Here is a 20820-nt window from a genome sequence, read left to right on the forward strand (position 1 = left end):
GGTTTGTGGGCTACAGTTCTGAATAGAAGCAGATTTAGTGAGGATCTTGAACCTGTGTTCATTTTTCTGGGGGTTCTATGTTCCTAAAACAGGTGCCTTAGGTACTCCATATTAAATTCAACAAAATCTTTTAAGTATTAAGACCGTAATAGTACTTACCATAACATTGTCTTCTGCTTTCCCAAGTGCTAATTGAAGCTTATGGCATTTTTCATGAAGACTTCCAGTCTGATCCTGTGTCATTTGTAACTCTGTCCTAAGGCTAATTATGGTCTTACGTAAGACTGCTTCCTGATTCTGAAATTCCTTTCTCAGATCTGCTTCTTTTTCTTTGCTAGCATGGAGGCTGTCAGCTGTAAAGTGCTGGGACCGTTTCAAAGCGTCCAGTTCATGTTCATAAAAAGACTGAGCTTTGCTCAGCTTGCCTTCATAATCCTCAATTAGCTTTTTCCTTTCAAGCTTCAGTTCTTCAAGTTTTTTATTTAAGCCTTCCACCTCAATTCTGTGCAGTTCTTCCACCTTTTCCTGCCCCTTACTTAATGAGGTACTATGGCACTCCTGAGTCTGAAGAAGTTCTTGGATTTCCTGTATATGTTCTGCTTTCAAGTTAGCCAGAGCCCTCAATTTATCTTTCTCAAACTGTACTTTTAGTTGTGAAAAGCTCTCCAACTTCTCCTCAAACTTCTTTCTGATCTCTTCGACTTCTCTAGCCATTGTTAGTACACGCTGGACATGCTGCGCTTCTGTACAAATGTGCATGTCTTCCATTCTGTGCTTGTAAGCCTCAAACTCAGTCAAAGCCTGATGTTTCATTTTCTTGTGACCTTCTAGTGACTCTTCTAAAACTTGAATCTTTCGTTTAAGGTCTGACTCCTCTGCAAGTTTACTTTTATATTGCAAAATCTTTTCTCTTGTTTCTCCAAGAATTTGCTGAATTTCCTCTTCATGAGCATCTCTAAGGGCTTGAATTGAAGTTTCATGCTCATCATTTTTAGTGTTCAAAGCATATATTACCTGCATTTTTAAGTGGAGAAAGAAGGAGAAATAACTGAGAGATATTGAATTTTTCAAGTTTTTGCCTAATTCTCTTATGGTTTAACATTTTTCATACACATATTTAAAAACATTGTCATGTTCACAAATACTTGATATTGCCTGCCTTCCCATCTTCTTCAGATGACTGCATCATCTTCATGTATCCTCTTCTCTCTTTTGAACCTTATCCTCTATCAATGGATTTATTCCTTACTGCCTTTAAACATATTCAATCGCCCCCATTCTTCACTAGAGCATACTCCAAGTTATCGTTCTTTATCACTCCTCCCTCATGCTCATCTACTCGTGATGCCTCCATTTACTTGCTTTTCTCTCTTCAACCCCTTATAATCTGACTTTCAACTTTATTTGACTGAGAGTGTAGTTCTTAGTCCTCATCATCCTTGAACCATCTGCTTGCTACATTTCACATTATTGACTTCTCTTTCTCCTTTTGGATGTTTTCTCCTATCTGGTTTTTGTGACACCACCCTCTTATTTGAGGTACTAATTGTTTAAGTACTACTCCTTCCTACTCTCCTTTGTTCATCATAGACACCACATCCTCTGTGAGTTTTCAATAAGATTCAGTCCTGAGCATTCTTCTCCTTTCTCTCTACACTATCTCTTTTTGTAACCTCATTAGCCCCCATGGACCTAACTACAATTTCTTCGCAGGTGACTCACACATCTACATATGGAGCACCAGTCTCTCCCCTAAGCTTCAATCTCAGATCAACAAGTGCCTATTAGACATTTTAAACTGGTCATCTCAGGGACATCTTGACACAATTCATTATCTTTCCCTCTAAACCCCTCTTCTTCCAAACTTTCCTATTTCTACTGACAATACTACCATCCTTCCAGTGTTGCAGGTATTACCCTCACCCTCCCTAACCCCACATATCCAATAAGTTGCTAAACCTTGTCATTTTTATCTCTATAATATCTCTTGAAAGTCTTCTATCCACTCATATAGCCACTACCTTTATGAAGATCCTTATGGTTTTTCAACTCATTATTCTAACAATCTCACATTTGTCTTCATTCCAATTCATCTTCCAAATAGAATGATTTTTTCCTAAAGTGAATATCTGAATATGCAACCCCTGCTCAATAAACTCAGGAGTTCCCTAATACATAATCATATATAAATTCTTTTCTCTTGCACTTAAAGTCCTCTGTAAAGTGTCTCCAATTTACCTTAAAAAAAAAAAAAAAAGCTTTATTGCACATAACATTCCCCTTCACTTGCTCTGTGGTCCACACACTGGCCTTTCTGGTAGAATACAATCCATGCCTTGTCTCTTTACCATGTTGTTCCCTCATACCTGTTCTCTCTTTCCTCAACATTTCCTTTTGGAATATCTAGTCTTAAGACCCAGGCCAAATATTACTTCCTACAAAAGGTCCTTCCTGTTCCTTCCTTCCCCCCTGCTAGAGCTACTAGTGCCTTCCCACCCAGATCATCTTATAGTTACTTTATTGGCATTTTATTTACTATATTGGTAAAATGTTGCCTCCTAGATAAAAAGTAAGCAGGGACCATATTTCATTTCCATCACCTGCCTCCATGCTTTTTGCAAAGCTGTTCCCTAGGCCTGGAACGCACTCTCTTTTCACCTCTGCCTCTTGGAATCCTGTGTTTTTTAAAGATTCAACTCACAAGTCATCTGCCCCCCTCAGAAGCATTTTTTGGTGCCCCACTCTTACACTGAACTGCTTTCCTCTCCAAGGTTACCTTGTCTCTGCTTTGTATATATTTTTTTATATACCCATATATGTACATTTTGTCTCCCTTGTCATATCTTTGTATGGCATTACTTAGCACAGTGCCTAGCACATAGCAGAAATGTAATAAACACATTTGTTGATTAGCTATCCATCAAAACGAAACAACAAACTGTATTTCATGAGAAACTTGGTAATCTCATACTGTGGCATGTATAATAGGCATTTGCAAAAAATTCACTATGAAGCTAACTGTAGCCCATGTGTCAACACTGGATGGATAAGGAAGCAGACAAATTCTACAAAGAACTCAGTAAATGAATCTAAATCACATCAACCTATACTTAATCATGTAACGTCTCAGCTACCATTTATCAAACCATGCTGACTGCATTTCAGCCATAAGATAACTGGAACCACCCAGAGCTCTAAAAGCTGAGCTTTTGCTTTATGTAGCCTGGAAACAAGACAAAGTCAATTTCTGGAATACTATGTCCAAACTAAGATGGGAACATATCTTCCCATCCCTTTTAGCTCCCCTTTATGTGTTATCTTCTATCTAAAGATAGGAAATGAATAGTTACTGACACGGGAGTCTTTTCTAAATCAGTTGTCTGTGTATAGTTAGAACATCGACTTGTTTGAGAAAGGATCAAAGTCAACATAAAATCAGAAGAAATCATAAAAATATAATACATTATTATTAAACATAAAATTTGAAAAGCCCATCTTTTTAATATCAGTATTATTATGGTCATGGTACATGGCTGCAAAACATGGAATTCTATAGCATGTAAATAATTAATATTGTAGAATATGTCAGTACAACTTACTATATGCTTAGAACTCATAAGACATTAAATGTGTCCTTTAAACAAATGGATACTAAACAATGTAACTGTTAAGAATGAGTAGGTAAAAAATAATACAATAATAATATGTGTACATTTATATAATATTAAATTATAACTAAAGCAGTCCTTAAAAGAAATTTTACATTCTAAGAGGAGATTTTTACATTTCTAAAAAAGAGCTCAATTTTTTGATTAAAATCAAACCAGGAAATCAAAATTCCCTAAATAAGAACAAAAATAGATATTCTGAAAACTAAAGTAAATAACAAAATTTAAAATATGACTACTGAACTGTTAAATAAAAAAAGAGCAAAAAAAATTCTGAAAATCAAATAAAAGATAAGACAAAAATCTATTAAGATTATCATCTATTAAGATGATAAAACTAGGAATTGCTTTGTTTTTTTGGAAAAGACTACTCAGATAAACTATTAAATAATTTAAATTGTTCTGGTTTTTTTTTTACGATGAGAGTCTTTTAAAAGATCCTCAAAACAAAATAAAAAGAAATTTTAAAGATCACCAGAAACTATTATATCCAATTACATGCTAACAAAATAAACCAAATTACATGGATTGATAGTTACAAAAATATAATACGCTCAGGCTAGCAGAAGAAATAAAAACTTTAAATAAAAGAATCTTACATGAATTCCTAAAAAATCAGATCCATATGGGTTTACAAGTGTTTCTAACATTCAATTAACTCCAATACTGCATAATATTAAAAAACCCAAAACACCAGAGGCAGGAGGCACCTTATAAACTCCTACAAGACAAAATATGATGCTGAAACCTCAGGCAGAGAGAGATAAGATAAACTATAGGTCAATATCTTTAATGAAAGATGCAAAAAACTGAATAAAATGTTACCAAAAAGGCCAAAGCAATGTAATTCAAAAGATATTCATTCTGACTAGTTAGATTTGTAAAACTATGCACATAACAAACCATATTAACAAGAAAAACAAAATCACATTATATTTTGCCTTATACAGCCTGGAAACAAGACTAAGTCTAAGAAGTAGAAAAGATCTTTGAGCAAATATAACATGTATGTTAAAAAATACTTAAAAGCATACAACTAAAAAAAAAATCACATAATAATGATGTCTAAAACAAGAAAAATGTTACTTTTGTTTTTAGTTTTTTGGGTTTTTTTTAAATTTTGGGGGGGAGAGGGGAAGGCAAGGCAATTGGGGATAAGTGACTTGCCCATGGCCACACAGCTCGTTAAGTTTGAAGTGTCTGAGGTCACATTTGAACTCAGGTCCTCCTGACTCCAGGGCTGGTGCTCTATTCACTGTGCCACCTAGCTGCCCCAGCTACTTTTATTTCTAAAGTCAAAATACTAGAAGCCTTTCGAGTAAGAACAGGAGTAAAGCAAGATTCTGTACTGTCATCACTACTGTTTGAATTCTAGAATTCTAATAAAACAAGGGGGAAAAAACCAAACAGAAGAAACGCAGGCAAAGAGGAGGCAATGATATCTCTATTTGCAGATGGCATGTTACTTTAATTAGGGAATATTAGAAATTCAATGAAAATATAAATTTTTACTAACTTTAGTAAAGTAGCAGGATATAAAATAAACTCATTAAAATCAGCCTCTAGATATATTAATAATAAAACCTAGCAGGAAGAGACAGAAAACAAAATTGCACTCATATTGACTGTCAATTCCTGGAACACTCTTGTCCCCTATCTTGCTCTGACCAACAGTTTCTAACTACCTCCAGGAAGACTTCTCCACTCCCCACACTTCAGTAATTTCTAACTATTCCTGCTCTTGGACATTTCTGCAACCTTGTTTTTGTAATCCCTCAAGACTTCTTTCCTGCAGTGTGGCTGTTCTATGTATCCCAACTATACGCCTTCCTTCTGTTTTCCATGACTATGTCCCATAAGAATCCCCTTCTTTCCTTTCTCCCCAAGCATCCCTGTCTGACTAAGACAGCATGTTGCCCTGAACTGCAATTCCTCAACTCTGAATAAATGTCTCACTTTATTTTACTTGGTCTGAGTTTTTCCATGTTGACAACTACAAAATATATAAAATATCTGGTAGTTAACTTATCAAGATACCTTCAGGACTATATGAATATACAAAATACTTTTAGAGAAATGAAGAAATATAAATGAAAGATATTTGTTCATAGTACTGATCAAATAAATACAAAAACAAAAAAGTTATTAAATGGACAGACTAAGGAAGCAAGAATCAGAAGCAAATGAATAAGAAGAACATATCTGACAAAGACTATTGAAAAAACTCGAAAGCAGTTTGGCAGAAATTAGATTCATATCAATATTTTATGCCATATATCACACTAAGCTCAAAATGGATATTTGACCTTGTTATAAAGGTTACATAAACAAATTAGATAATACCCTTCACAGATACTGAGCTACCAGTATCAGATAGAAAAGATAAAGTAACTGCAATAATAATTCAATAAATTCAATAAAAATAATAAACCTAGTTTAAAAGAAAATTTGGAAAGATGTTCAAAATAAGCAAAGTCACCCCCAGAGCATTTAAAGATGAAAATGGGAAGAGGACTTCAAACGAGTCAATTCACAGTTTGTAGTAAATGTGAAACAAAAGATCAAATTCCACAGCAAGGTAAAAAACAATTACAGAGCATAGAAACAGACAACTCTTTCCCCTTCTAGAAATATTAGGAAAGCATTTAAAAATTTTCCTAGTTTGAAGCCTTTGAACTTATCTGAAAGAAAAATCTTAATCCTTTTTTCAGTCCTAAAACAATGTCTGTTCCCCTCTCTCTAAATCATTCCTGGAAAAGCCCTTCCTTTGAAATAATTTGGGTGGTGACCACACAAAAGATAAAAGATCTAAGAGAAAGTAACTCATAAAGAAAATCTTGGAAATAAAGTATCAGAGAGGAGCTGAATGATTTTAGGAAATGAAGATTCCCTAAAGGGGTGCATCACACTGCCATAAGAAATAGCAGTCTCTTCTAACAGATCTAGAGAGAAGAAAAAAAAAGTCTCTTCTAACAGATCTAGAGAGAAGAAAAAAAAAGTCTCTTCTAACAGATCTAGAGAGAAGAAAAAAAAGACACCTCAGCATAACCAAAGGCTTTTTCTTTCTCTGCTCCCCTGCCCATCTCTTTTTTTGAGTTGGAGAGGGCATGGGAGAGGAAAAGAGTGGGTTCCTTGTTCTTCACTGACAGAATCTGAGCAAATTTGAATCCCTTGGCTTGTTTTTCTTCTGCCATCTTGCTGTATTCGCAATTCACTAATCCATAGATTCTTGATTCCATGAGCCAAAACAACTTCTAATTAGCTTTATTCAGCTCTTCAGTTAATACCAATTATTTTATCCCATTTGTCCTTCATAGTTAAAAAGGATACTAGGCTGATTTAAATTCCAAATATGATCCATAAAATGAAGAAAATCTGAAAAAATATACGTGTTAATCATCATTTATTTAAATGTATGTTTTCCTTAGGTAAAAATAAGTAGAAACTTATTAAGAGTCCTCATTGTTAGGTAATATCTGAATATAACTCAATAAATGCATATCAATAAACGAGTATATTCGATGAAAAATAATCATTCTATATACAGTGCTTCTTAAACTGTGGGTGAGGTTGTTACCCACAGGTTTACAAAGGGCTGAAGGGGTCGCAAGTGGAAAAGCTTTAGGAAGTCCTCTAAACTATATCTATCTTAATTATACTTTTGCTATTGTATGCCATATAAATAACTGAAACAATATTACTAAGCTTTAGATCAAGAGTTAGCACCTAAACAAAAGTTTAACACTAAAAGTAATGCCTAATTTAAGGAATCCTAATATATCAATACACAAAATAGCAAAATACATCAATTAAAAGGGGCATACAATTAAGATGCTGCTGCCTGATGACTAACGGTATCCTCATTATGACTTCATGACCCAAGTATCTGAGTTTCCCAATAGTATGGCAATCAGAGAAAGAGCATTTTCTGCTCAGTAACTCATTTTATAAAATTGTTCAGAAAAAAATCTTTCATTAAAATAGACAATTATAACTATTTCCTTGTATTATTAATTACAGAAATTATTAAAAAAAGATATTGCACAATTAGAACAAGATTTTATATTTACATATCATTCAGCAGCTTTAGACCAGGTATTGAGAAACTCCCTTATCTTATAGTTCCGGCAACAAACTAGATTATCCCCCACAGGTCTTCCTTTCCCAAAATCTCTAACATAGAAATGGTCATCCTCATCATCAAAGACAGGCTCTCAAATTGTGCTCTTGATCTCATTCCATTTCCTCTGAGAGCCTGCCCCATCCTTTTCTTATGTCGCATCTTTGCTTCTTTCTTATCCATTTGCTCTTTCTCTACTTTGTTCCAACTATTCAACAAGTGGACCTGCTGACAGGTGAGGTTTAGGATGAGAGAAATTCTTATCAATTTTAAGGGCATGCAAATTCTTAGGAAGAGTTTTCTGAATTTGCTATTTCTACTTCCTGATCTCCCATTTTTTTTACCCTTTACAACTTGGGCTTGTATCTCTACCAATATACTGACAGTTATCTTCTAAGGTTTAGCAGGGCATGAAATCTTAATCACTTAATCCAATCACTTTTTTTCCATCTTTATCTTCCTTGATCTGTGTTTCAGATCGGATGGCTTTGATCATCACATCTCCCTATCCACCTCCTTTCCTTAGTTTTCTCCTGGCTTTTCTACTCCTATCTAACTAACTGATCGTTGGCCTCCTTTAACAATCCATTCCCTTTGTCTTCACTTATGTGTTCACCTCTCCTATTCCAGATCTTTATTACCCCTTACCTAGACTATTAAAACAGTCTTCCAATTGTTCCCTTTGCTTCTCGTCTCTGCTGCCCAATTTATTCTGCATGCAACTGCCAAAATCATCTTTCTAAGGTACAATTGGGCCATGTTCTCGAAAAGTTTCAGTGGTTCCCTATTGTCTTCAGGATAAAATACAAAGTCTTTAGTCTGGTATTCTGACCCCTGACAGTCTGGTTCCAATCTCACCACCTTTCGAACCCCCACTTTGTATACCTTACATTTTAGTCAATTTGGACTATGAGCTACTCCTTGAACTAGACATCTATCCCATCCTTCATCTCTGTGTATTCACATAAGTAGTCTCTCATGCCTTTACAACAGATACAGTAATTAGGAAAGTGTCATTTCCCAGGATACCTCTGCTTGAGAGCACAAACATTCACTAGAGAAGAGTAAGGACTCCATTTACCATAACATGACTTCTTATCTGGAGTCAACCAAAGAACCCAGGGGATCACCTAATTAAATAGAGGCTAAAGGTAACCATTATAAAGCCAGAATCTGAAGCCATACACTAGACCCCACGTCAATCAAAACTGCTTACTCAGCCTTGTATGTTAAACATCATTACCAGCATTCCTTAAATTGTAACAAACAGTATCTAAAAACTGCATACTCTGTCTACATTATCTTCTTGTGTGGAATATTATTTTCCTGCACTTAGTAACAGCTTGCAATCCAGACTAACTGACTTTTTATTTTACTTCTTCATTTTATGTCATAAATACTAGTTTTGCAAGTTGCTTGTAATCAGAGTTCCTGGGCTGAAAGGGAAAACCTGTCAGTTCAACAGCTCTCCCTGTAAATGCATGTAATAAAAACAAACAATGTCTCTGACTGACATTATGCAAAACAGAGAGTGAAGCTTGTTTCTTCCACATCACCTACATCTGTCAGAATCATTACCTTCCTTTGGAGCTCAGGTTAGGTACTGTCTACCTCTGTGAAGCTTTTCCTGCTCCCTCAATTACTAGGATTCTTATCCTCTTCAAACTTCCCTATATTTATCCGTATATATAGCCTATACAATTCTCTTCATTAAGATGATCAATAAACATTTTAAATGGTAATTTTATTTGCTGCTTCATAATTTTTCTCAATTACTAATTAATGTAATCCTGGTTTTCACCCAGGCTTTCTTTCATTCTATTTTGAATCTTTTCATTTACAATCAACAAGTTCCTTGAAGTATCTTCCAGCTCTGGCTCTCTGCTCAGTTTAGAGTAAAAAAAAAACCCAAAAACCCCTGTTAGCCTTTTCCCAAGGTTCCAGAAGCTTCTGTGAAACCTACAAATAGTCCATTCACTCTGCCTCACTGTAGCGCAGAGCTAATGAAGAGGTGGCTTTGGTTGAACTTCCTAGAATTCTAGAAGTCTCCTTCCTTTCCTCCTACACTCCTATGCTTCAATTGTGAAGGTGAATAAAGGAAAAAAAGTAGCAGAGGTAAGTGATCACAATGTTGCATAAATCTATTGCTTAATATCTACCCATAATCACTAGCTTTTCTCACAACTAGTTTCTAGTCTTTTTTTTTTTTTTTGGAAAATTTCTCTATACACTCTTCCAATAGAACTAAAAAATATTCCAATAACAAATGGTGGTTCCCTTAAAAAGTGCAATAGATTGCTTTCTATAACTTACTGTCTTTGAGTTTCCAAGTTGCCATTTTTTTTTAGCTTTTCAGAGCACAACTTTAAGAAACACAAAAACCTCTCTCGGAATTTCTACACTACTTCATTTTACAAATATTACATGGCACTTATTATATACTATTGTGTTAGTTATTAGTCTATGTATACCTTTCCCCCTCTCCATCAGACAGTATGCTCCTTTGGTGTATACCATGGATCACTCAAAACACAACACACACATATAGCAAATACTCAATAAATACATACTAGTTAAATAAATGAATTAGTAACAAGTTTTTTTAAAATACATATATACATACATATATACATACATATATATGTGTGTGTGTATATATACATATATATATATATGTATAAAGTTGTCGTACCACAGGCAGAAAACCTCCCAATAACACTTGTGGAGAAGATAAAGAAATTTATGGATTTTACAAAGGAGTTGTAAAAAAAAAAGATTTGAACATTAAAGGACAAGATAAGCAATTATTTCTCACTTTGGAATTCCTGACAAACTAAACATCTTAAGGAATCTGGGATTCATCATGTAATGGCAGTGATTGAGAAGGTAATACTTTTGGATATGTGTATGTATACATATATATGTATATGTGTGTGCATACACATACCCCTTCATGTATACATATACAGTATTTCAGGAGACTTTTAACCTTACGTATCCAATCAATTGCTAATCTTGCCATGTCTACTGCCTCCTATTTGTCTGACTAATCCTTTTATGATAACTCTTCTACTCCAACAAACATCATGTCACACTAGTTCAGTTCCTCATCATTTTTCACCTGAACCATCACAGACTCCTAATTGATCACCCTGGCTCATGTCTCTCCCCTTTCCAATCCATCATTCTCTTCACAGCTACCAAAGTGATTTTTTCTAAGCATAGGTCTGAGTTGATACCTCTTCAGATTCCAGTGACTCCATATTAATTCTAGGGTCAAATACAAATTTCTATCTTAGCATTTTAAGCCCCATACAATCTACCTCCTTCTTATCTTTATTTTATATTCACTACACATTCTTTAGTACAACCATACTAGCCTCCTGGCTCTTTCATGTACATCTCCTATCTCCATGACTTTGGATGGGCTTCCCTCCCCCTCACCCCTGGAATGCACTCTCTTCTTGCCTCTGTTTCTTAGAATCCTTAGTTTTATAAGCTCAGCTCAAGTGCCTTAACACATGAAGTCTTTTTCCAATCCTCAGAGATGCTACCACTCCCCCCCCAAAAAAAATCCTACCCTGGATTTATTTCTTTCCTTCTTCCCCATATTTAGGGAGACAGTATTTACATATATGTAAAGTATATACATATGTACTTACATATGTAAATGTAGTCATCTTACTATATCAGAAGTTCCCAGAAATCAGGGAACATTTACTTTTTTTATCCTCCATGCCTAGAAGGCATGTAATAAATGCTTTAAAAAAATTTTTTTTAATTATCTCAAATATAAATTTTTATACATGAATACTGGAATACTTGTTGACACTACTATGAAGTTATTAAAGTACTAATTTTGTCATTTTGAGACATGAAAAAAGGGACAGATTCAGAGAACCCTAAGAAGACCTGTATGAACTGATACAGACTGAAGTAAGCAGAATCTGAACAATTTATATTATAACAACACTGTAAAAATGAACAACTTGGAAAGACTTTAAAAACTCTGATCAATTCAACAACCAACCATGATTCCAAGTACAAATGAAGAATATTACTCGCTTCCTGGCAAAAAGGGGTGACAGACTCAAGAGTACAGAATCAGACATAAACTTTTGGACATGTCCAATGTGGGAATTGTTGTTAATTGACTATGGATATTTATTACAAGGGCTTTGTTTTTCTTATTTCTTTTTCCAAAAAGGGGAGGGAAGAGAGGAAGTTTGGAGGGAAAATAAATGATTATTGGAAAAAAGGAAAATAAAAGTTACATTAAAAGTGTGTGTATATATATCCTCTGAGCACATGATATGCCAATAAAGCTTCCTTTTCAGAAACAATGAGTACATGACCTTTGTCTCATCAGTTTTGATTCTAAAGAAATAACACTGGTTTAGTTTTATGGCCTACAGAACTGTTACCCAATGTATGACAGATGGCACTGTCAGATTAGTCCTTAGGGTAAATTCTTAATGAATATTAAATATCATGGAAATAGCTCTAAATAATGCCAATAACCTGAATAAGTTACTCATAGGCTATCTAATGTTATGCCTTGAATTTTACCACTACTATATTTTTTACCTGAAAACTAAGAACATAGCCAAATGTGCTGCTATTATAAGGATGTGCTAGAAGATCATATATTTTAAGCAGTTTTTCTATTACAGATGGTAGATTTGCACTGACCCAGCCCTATTCTCTCAGTCTGTTCCCTTGTGATCAACAACATACATTTATACAACATTTGGCCTGGGTCAGATGTACAATCTGTAGCCAGGGAAAGTAAGTTAAATGGCCTATATAGAGCCTGAATGGAGGACCTTGGCCTCATTAGCAAAGTACTGTAAGCAACAGAGCTGAATAGTAAGAATTAATGAAGAAAAGGGAAACAATATATGTTAGTATCAAAAAAATGTTACTTGGTCCTACAAATCTTCAAAAAATATACATGTACATGTACACACACACACACACACACACACACACACACACAATAAAATTAAATCCTAAGCTGCAAAAGAACTATATGATTTGCAAAGTAGGTATTAGGAAGTAAGACAGCAACCCATGTTATAGGCTAACCATAGATCAGACTATTACTATATAGAGAGCATTAAATCAGACAATCCTAAAGCTGGAAGGCATCTTAGAAGTTAATCTAATCTCTTATCCATTATTTTGAATGGACATAAGTTTACTTTCAGCACATCTGAATCCATGTAGCAATCCATCTATTTATACTTGGATTCTACTATATTTATTTTAGAATTAGATCAAAGATCATAAAAATATTTAGATGCAATGAACACTTCAGAGGAGGAAATCAAAACTATCAATAGCCATATGGGAAAAAAATGTAAAGCTTTAATAATTAGATAAATGCAAATTAAAACAGCTCTGAGGAACCACTTCACACCCATCAGATTGGCAGAGTTGGCAGAAAGGGAAAGTGACAAATGTTGGAAGGGTTGTGGGAGAACAGGTACACTGTTCAGTGAATTTTTATACCTTCTTTTCTATTTGGACCACTACTTTTTTTAGCAGTTGTTGGAATTGTTTTCTTCAGTGAATTTCTGTACATCTTTTTCCATTTTTTTGTGCTTCCTTTACCAAGTTGTTGATTTATTTAGTGATTTTCTTGCATCACTCTTGTTTCTTTTCTAATTCTTCTTCTACCTTTCTTGATTTTTAAAATCCTTTTTGAGTTCTTTCAGAAGTTCTTTTTGGACATGAGACTAATTCTTCTTCCCTCTGATAGGCATTCTGACATTGTGGTCTTCTGAGTTGTGATCTTCCCTGTCATCACAGTAACTTTTGATGGTCAGGTTCTTTTTTTGTTGTTTGCTCATTTTCCAGCCTATTTTGTGATTTCTGGAGTTGAGCTTTGCTCACCGTCCAAAGCTTCTTGTGCTGAAGGGTGGGGTATGGGGCCTGGCTGCCAGCTTGCTGCACCCAGGACACAGGGCCCTGCCATTGACCTGTGCTGGAGCTCAGGAGTCTCCTGCTAGGTTTCTGGGCTAAAACCTGCTGCTGGCTTGCCTGGACACCTCCTACACTAGACTGTACTTACCTTTTACTGTGTGAGAAGGACCTTTCCTCCCAACCTACTAAGTTGTCTTGGGTTAGAAAATTGTTTAACCCCATCCTTCTGTGGGTTCTGCTGCTCCAAAATTCATTTTAAGGTGTTATTTTATAGTTGTGGTAGTTAAATTTGGGAGAGTTCCGGTGAGTTCTTGCCTTTTTCTGTTCTCCTGGCTCTACCCCTCCAGCACAAGGAACACATTTAAATGACTCATGATTAACCATTCTATCCAGTTTCAGATGGAAAGCTGGTGGACTCAGTATGCAAACTGAACACGTTTTCTTTTCTTTTTTGGACATGGCTCATGTGTTTTGTTTTGTTTTTTTTTACCTGACTATATATTCCTAATGAATTTTGTTTCTCTTGCTTTCTAATAGGTACAGGTGGGGAAAGGGGCAAGAGAGAATTTTCAACTGAAAATAAAAACATATTTTTTTAAAAAAAGGAGAGAAGAATGAACTTGAAACAACTTGCCTCAATTTCTCAGTAAAATATGACTTGATGTAGTCAGGTGGAAGGAATGGGGTTAACAAGAGGCTTGAGGAGAGAAGAGGTTTAGGGCATCCAATGAGCAGAAGAGAAAACCAAATAGAACAGAATAAAATAATAGTCTTGCTTCAGTGAGGGCACAGCTGACATTAGATAATATAAATCTGGAGTAGTCCCAGTCACCACAGTTGGGTAATTTCCTCCACCTCCATCTATTATTAGCATTTTAGTAGGAAAAGAGGAGGTGGTGGTTGGGGTTTGGTAAGACATGAGTAGTCAGAGGACAAGGGGGCAAGGACTTCTGAAGGAGAGAATAATGCAGTACTGAACTGCTTAATAACAGGTTCCAGACTGTGAAGGGGGAAGCGATGACCTTATCAAATGTAAAGGATTCCTCTCAGACATCTTTCTAGAACTCTGCTATATTTTACACTACTGACATATTTCTTTACAAATTTAGAAGACTTTTATATCCTTCTAGATGTAAATGTTTTTCCCTCTTTAACCCAGTTCTGACAGGAACAAGCTTCTAGAACGACCAGCCCTCCATGTCCCTCCTGCCCTCCACTGTAACGGTTCTTCCATTCACACTTCATTTCTGTGAGATTACTGCTCCATTTTACCTCTCCCTACGCAATTTTATTTTTTAGGATAATTCCATCATACTCAAGACCAAGCCTTCTATGTATGAACTTTCAAAATACACTAGTAATGATAACATTCTTAACAGTTACAGATGATTTCTCATATAAGAAGTAAAGATGGATCTTATTAAATCCCTTATAATTGGTTTTTCATGTTTATCTTCTTACGTTTCTTCTGATTCTTGAAGGTCAAATTTTCTCTTCCATTCTGGTCTTTCCCTCAAAAATACCTGAAAGTCTTTTAATTCATTAAATATAAATTTCTTTACTTGTGGGATTACACTTAAGGTTTGCTAGGTAAACTATTCTTGGTTACAAATCCAGCTCCTTTGTGCCTCAGAACATCATGTAGTCCCTTGGTCTTTTTATGTAGAAACTGCTAAATCTTGTATTATCCTGACTGCAGCTTCACAATATATAAACTGGTTTTTTTCTAGTTATGCTTGTAGTATTATTATCTCCTTGACCTGGGTGCTTCAAAAAACTTAACTCTCATGTTCCTATGAGTTTTCCTCTTGGGATTTCCTTCATGTGATGACTGGTGGGATTTTTTTCAACTTCTATTTTACCTTCTAGTATAATTTCTTGAAGTACAGTGCCTAGATTCTTTTTTTTAATCTTAACTTTCAGGTAGTCCAACAATTGTTATATTATCTCTCCTCAATCTTTTTTCTAGGTGACTTCTTTTTGTAATGAGCTGTCTTGTGTTGTCTTCTATTTTTTACCCTTTGATTCTGTTTTCTTATTTCTTGGTGTCTAATGAAGCCATTACCTTTAACCTTGCCCAATTTCAATTTTCAAGGAGTTATTTTCTTCAGTAAGTTTCTGGACTTCTTTTTCCAATGGTTGACTTTGTTTTCATAACTTTCTTGCATTACTCTTAATTTCTTCCCCCTAAATCTCTCATTTGATTTTTAAAGTTCTTTCTAAGCTCTTCTAAGCAGAACTCTTTTTGGGCTTGCAACCATTTTACATTTTTCTTTGAAGCTTTAGAAGTATCTGTTTTGAGTTCACTGCCTACTTCTGAGTTTGAACCTTAATCTTTTCTAACACCATAGTAGCTGTCTATGGTTGGCTTCTCTCTCTTATGCTTACTGACTTTTAGCAGCTTATTCCTTGGCTACAGGCTTTATGTTAAAGTTGAGCTCTAATCCAGAGATGTGAGGAATAATGTCTCAGGCTTCAGACTTTTCAGGCTGCTGCTTTCTGACCTTTCTCTGGGGGCCTGACCTCAAGTATTCCTCTCTGCCCCTGAGCCATGATCAGCACCCTAGCACTGCTGCCACAGCAAAAGCTTTTATTCCCTGTAGTTGCTGCAGTGGCTGCAATCTTTGGCTCACCCCTGTGCTCTAGAACTAAAACCAGGGACTCTGCTCTCCCACGAGTGATCACAGCAGAAGGCCCCTCTGCCCTCCCTGTGATTGCACTCACCCCTATGTACTGCATTGTACTTTCTCACCCACAGCCATAGCCTGGGACTGTGCCTGGTCAGAGCACCTGGGCCCCATGTCCAGCAGCAGTGGAGGGCCCTGCAATCCTCTCTGGATCAGCAATCTGATCTCTACACTGTCTATGAGGTTAAAGTTCTGGGAACTGAGTCTGCACCAGACATAGCTGTTCTCAAGGCTTGTTTCTTGATTAGGTGGTATCTGCCAGGAAATATCTGTACTTCAGGAAGAGCAGATTTTCTCTGTGGAAAGTCAAGTCTTTCCTAATGTCTTCCCAAGCTGTCAGGGTGGGCAAATGGTTTGCCCTGACTTTTGGCTATTTCTGACACTCTAAAGTTCACTCTGAGGTGTTATTTTATATTATTTGTGGAGGAATTTGAAAGAGCCAGTAATTTCCTGCCTTATTCCACTGTCTTCCCAGAATCCTCTCAAAGGGTCTAGTTCTTTCTTAATAGCCTCTTTTTGATAAGAGAACATTTTAGTTTTGTGTGAAAACATTCCTTCCCTGACCCTTTGTTTATTTTTCTCCCCATTCTCCTATTACAGGCATTTCCAAATCTTAAGTCTTTAGCTTTTCCTTTTTTTTCTCTACATTTACTTTTTTAGAAGTTTTATCTACTTTTAATTCCAGTTCTTAGTTGCTAAATCTCTCTCTCTAATCATGATCTCTCTATAGTTCCATATACCATACTGTCAACAGGATTTCATTTGAATGAAGTGATAACTCCAAATGCAGTACAACCAAAATTATTATAACTGTGAAGTCTGTGAAAACACTTTGTGTGTATTATCTCACTGAAAACTCCTAACAACCTTATTAAGAACTACTGGTATTATCTTGTTACTTCTTCCAAAATACCTCCTCCACATAAAAAAGGGGGAAGAGATCAATCTGTACAAAAATATTTACAGCAGCTCTTTCTGCAGTAGTTCAGAATTGCAAATCAAGAGAATACCTATCAATTGGGGAATGGCTAAACAAGCTGTGGTATACAATTGCAATGGAATATTATTGTGCTATAAAAAATGACAAGGAGGATGATTTCAGAAAAACTTGGAAAGACTTACATGAACTGATTCGAAGTAAAACAAGCCAAATGTGAATGTTGTACACAGTAACAGCAATATTGTACAATGAAGAACTATGAAATGACTTAGCTATTCTCAGCAACACAACGACCCAAGGCAATTCCAAGGGACTCATGATGAAGCATGCTGTCTGCCTCCAGAGAAAGAACTGATCCCATAGGAATACAGAGTGAAGCATGCTATTGTTTACTTTCTTTTTGAGTCTTTTTGTACAAAATGGCTAACATGGAAATGTTTTACATGACTGCACCTGTATAAACTATATTGGATTGCTTACCGTCTTGGGGAGAAAGGGATAGAACTTGGAACTCAAAACAAAAAAAAAAAGTTACAAATTTTTTCAACATGTAGCTGGGGAAAATATTATATTAAAAACAAAAAAACCCTGAATTGTCTCTTACATCTTTTCCTTCCTCTTCATGCACATTGACACCACGCTAAATCTAGTTCTCCGCTTCACACTTGTACTATAACTATCATAAGTGCATGGATATGATTTGTGTAATGTTATGAGTCCCTAGGAACCAAAACTGAATATTACTCAAAGGGCAAAGAAAAAACACATAGGGGATACGGGCAGCTAAAACAAGGAGATAAACAAACAAGTGAACAAAAACAAAATAAGGAACTATGAAGAAGAATGTAAGTGAAGATATTACCAAAGAAATGTACAATCAAAAAAGAAAATGGCCCAGTCATGAGGCAAGCATAAGAAATAACCAGCTGATAACCTGGGTCCTCTACTTGTATCTCCATGAAGTAAAGGGAAAGCAAACACGTTTTAAGGACAATGGATAGCTACTCTTATACAAAGCAGACAAGGATAAAAACTGCACTTGATGAACACACTTGAAAGGGTTGCAACATCAACAAATCACTAATCATTTGAATATTTCTATATTTTATACTATTAGTGAAATGAGCCAACAATTCCATTTCTTAGTGTTGTCTTTACGTGGTCTTGGAATCAAGTGTATATGTACCACACAAAAATAACTGGGTATTATAACACTATCTTAATCTATATTTAAAAGCACTTTAGGGAGAATATTAAGGGTTTTTTTTGAAAGTCTGAAAAATATGCATGGACTAATCTAGTTTCTTTTTTGTATTAGCTATTCATTAATGATTTGAATTATTTGTTCCTCTGATGTTGGTGTCTTTTTTCTTATTAATTAATGTTAGGTACTCAACACTATAAATTTACTTTCAAAACCTGCTTTGGTTGTTTCTCATAGATTTTGTTAATTAGCAGAAAATAACAGTAATTTTTAAAAAATTTTCTTCTCTAAACAACTTTAGAGTACATCTTAATTTTCACATTTATATTTTTTACACATTTAAAAATTTTTATGGCACAGTGGTCTAAAAATAGAATCAATAAAATTTCTTCTTCTTAATTCACCCAAGGTTTTGTCCAAATACTCTTGTGAAATCCCATGTATAATTGAAAAAATGTGTACCTGGATTCTTCCATTTAGACCTTTCCAGGTTACCTCTAGCTTAAATAGCACAGATCTGTGATTTATGTTACCCTTTCTTTAAGCTTTGTCATGTTCTGATAAGAACACTTAAGCACCCTAAAATTAAGTCCCTTCAATAAACATGTATTAAGAGACCACCATGAGCAGTGCACTATACTAGAAAATGAAAGCATCACAAAGCTTAGATAAGAGGTTGTATTGGATCTCTTGTAATTTACAGCATAATAAATAGGCTATGATACATCCAAAGAGTATTATAATACAAAATAAGACACAATGATCAAAAAATTGGTAATCATGTCATCAATACTTTTATTCAAGTCATTAATAAGAATGTTTAGCACCTTAGGGACAAGCATAAATTCAAGGGCATTTCAATGCATATTTCTTTCCAAGTTTACGATGAACCATTAATGACTATTCTTTTAGTCTGGCCATTCAATCATTTCTTCATCCATTCCAATCTAATTCATTAGCCCATATCTCCATCTTTTTAAAAAGAATAAGATACTTTAATAAAATACTTTGCTAAAATTGAAGGAAACTCTAATCAATGGTATTCCATTGGTTAATAACCCTGTCAAAGAAGGAAATGAAATTGGTCTGGCATGGTGTGCTTTTCATGAAGCCATGATGACTCTTCGCCATTCCTTTCCTAGATGTTCACTAACCATCTCTTTATTTCATGAAGTATAATGTTAATTAGATCTTCCCCACCCATTAATAGGCCTCAAGAACCTTTTGTTAATTTTCTAATGAGGTACTGATTGATTCTCAAGGGTTGTGACCCCCTCTGGTTCTGAAATGTATATAAATACTCTGAGGTGAGGTTTTACTTTGGGGCTTACTCTTGGGAAACTCACATGTTGGTGCTTCTCTCTCTGGTAACTATGTATGTATGGTCAGACAGTTGGATCTGTTTGTTGAGCTGTAATGTATGTACTGCTTACAGTCAGATAGTTGGAAGCCTTGTCTGTTAATTATTATTTCTTTGTATTTTCCCTGAAGTTCAGGGGGCTGGCTTTTTCCCCTGAACTAAGTGAATGATACATGTGCTTGATTAAAGTGATTGTTGACCCCTCAAAAGTTGCTTTTCTTTTAAAAAGCGATCTAAGAACCTGTGATAGCAGGCCCTCCTCTGTATGTTGGGGTGCTTGCTGGTACATAAAGTTGGGGTGGGTTAAGAAAAGGGTTGCAGGGATGTCAAAGAAAGTTCTTATTTTAAAGAGTTTTATTGATGTCTTTTGTTTTTACAATTTCCATATATGCATGTGTGTATATATATATATATATATATACATGAAAGCTATAATGGTTTTACATATGTATATGAAAATTGATATAACATAAAAATAAAAGGTATCAATAAAGCTCTGCTCTCCCTCTTCCCCTAGTTTCCCTTGAAAAAAAAGAAGAAAAAAGGCAAATAAATGAATATGCTGTCTATCTTGCAACATATGCAGCATCTCATACTCTGCATTTCTTCACTGCTTTTCCAGTGACAAGACTGGTTATTATAATTACATAGTGTTCAGTTTTGCTATGTTTTCCTTTTACACTTATATCACTGTAGTCATTTATATAGTTTTCCTGGTTATGTTTACTTTACATCAGTTCATATATGTCTTTCCATATTTTCTGAAATCCTTATATTCAACCTTTCTTATTGTCATGTGGCAAGGTAGCGAAAGCTACAGACTTGGAATGATATGGGACCTGAGTTCAAATCCTAGCTCAGCTTCTTGATCACCTTAGGCAAGCCATAACCTTTCTGGATATTATTAATTCAT

At 35.2% G+C, this 20820-nt stretch overlaps 1 protein-coding gene across 9 annotated transcripts in view; it reads right to left on the bottom strand.

Annotated features, from left to right (window-relative positions):
- The window catches only part of FAM184A (family with sequence similarity 184 member A), a 103818-nt gene that overhangs the window by 59794 nt on the left and 23204 nt on the right, over nucleotides 1–20820 (bottom strand). For all 9 annotated transcript variants that reach the window (XR_011974488.1, XR_011974489.1, XR_011974490.1 and 6 more), the window contains exon 2: nucleotides 160–1014. Coding sequence is in view for 6 of the 9 variants with exons in the window: in XM_072643158.1 (XP_072499259.1) it covers nucleotides 160–1014 (855 nt within the window). In the remaining 3 variants the exon portion in view is untranslated. The remainder of the gene's footprint in view (nucleotides 1–159; nucleotides 1015–20820) is intronic.

The sequence above is a fragment of the Notamacropus eugenii genome, chromosome 2, assembly GCF_028372415.1.
Source record: "Notamacropus eugenii isolate mMacEug1 chromosome 2, mMacEug1.pri_v2, whole genome shotgun sequence".
Classification (NCBI taxonomy): domain Eukaryota; kingdom Metazoa; phylum Chordata; class Mammalia; order Diprotodontia; family Macropodidae; genus Notamacropus; species Notamacropus eugenii.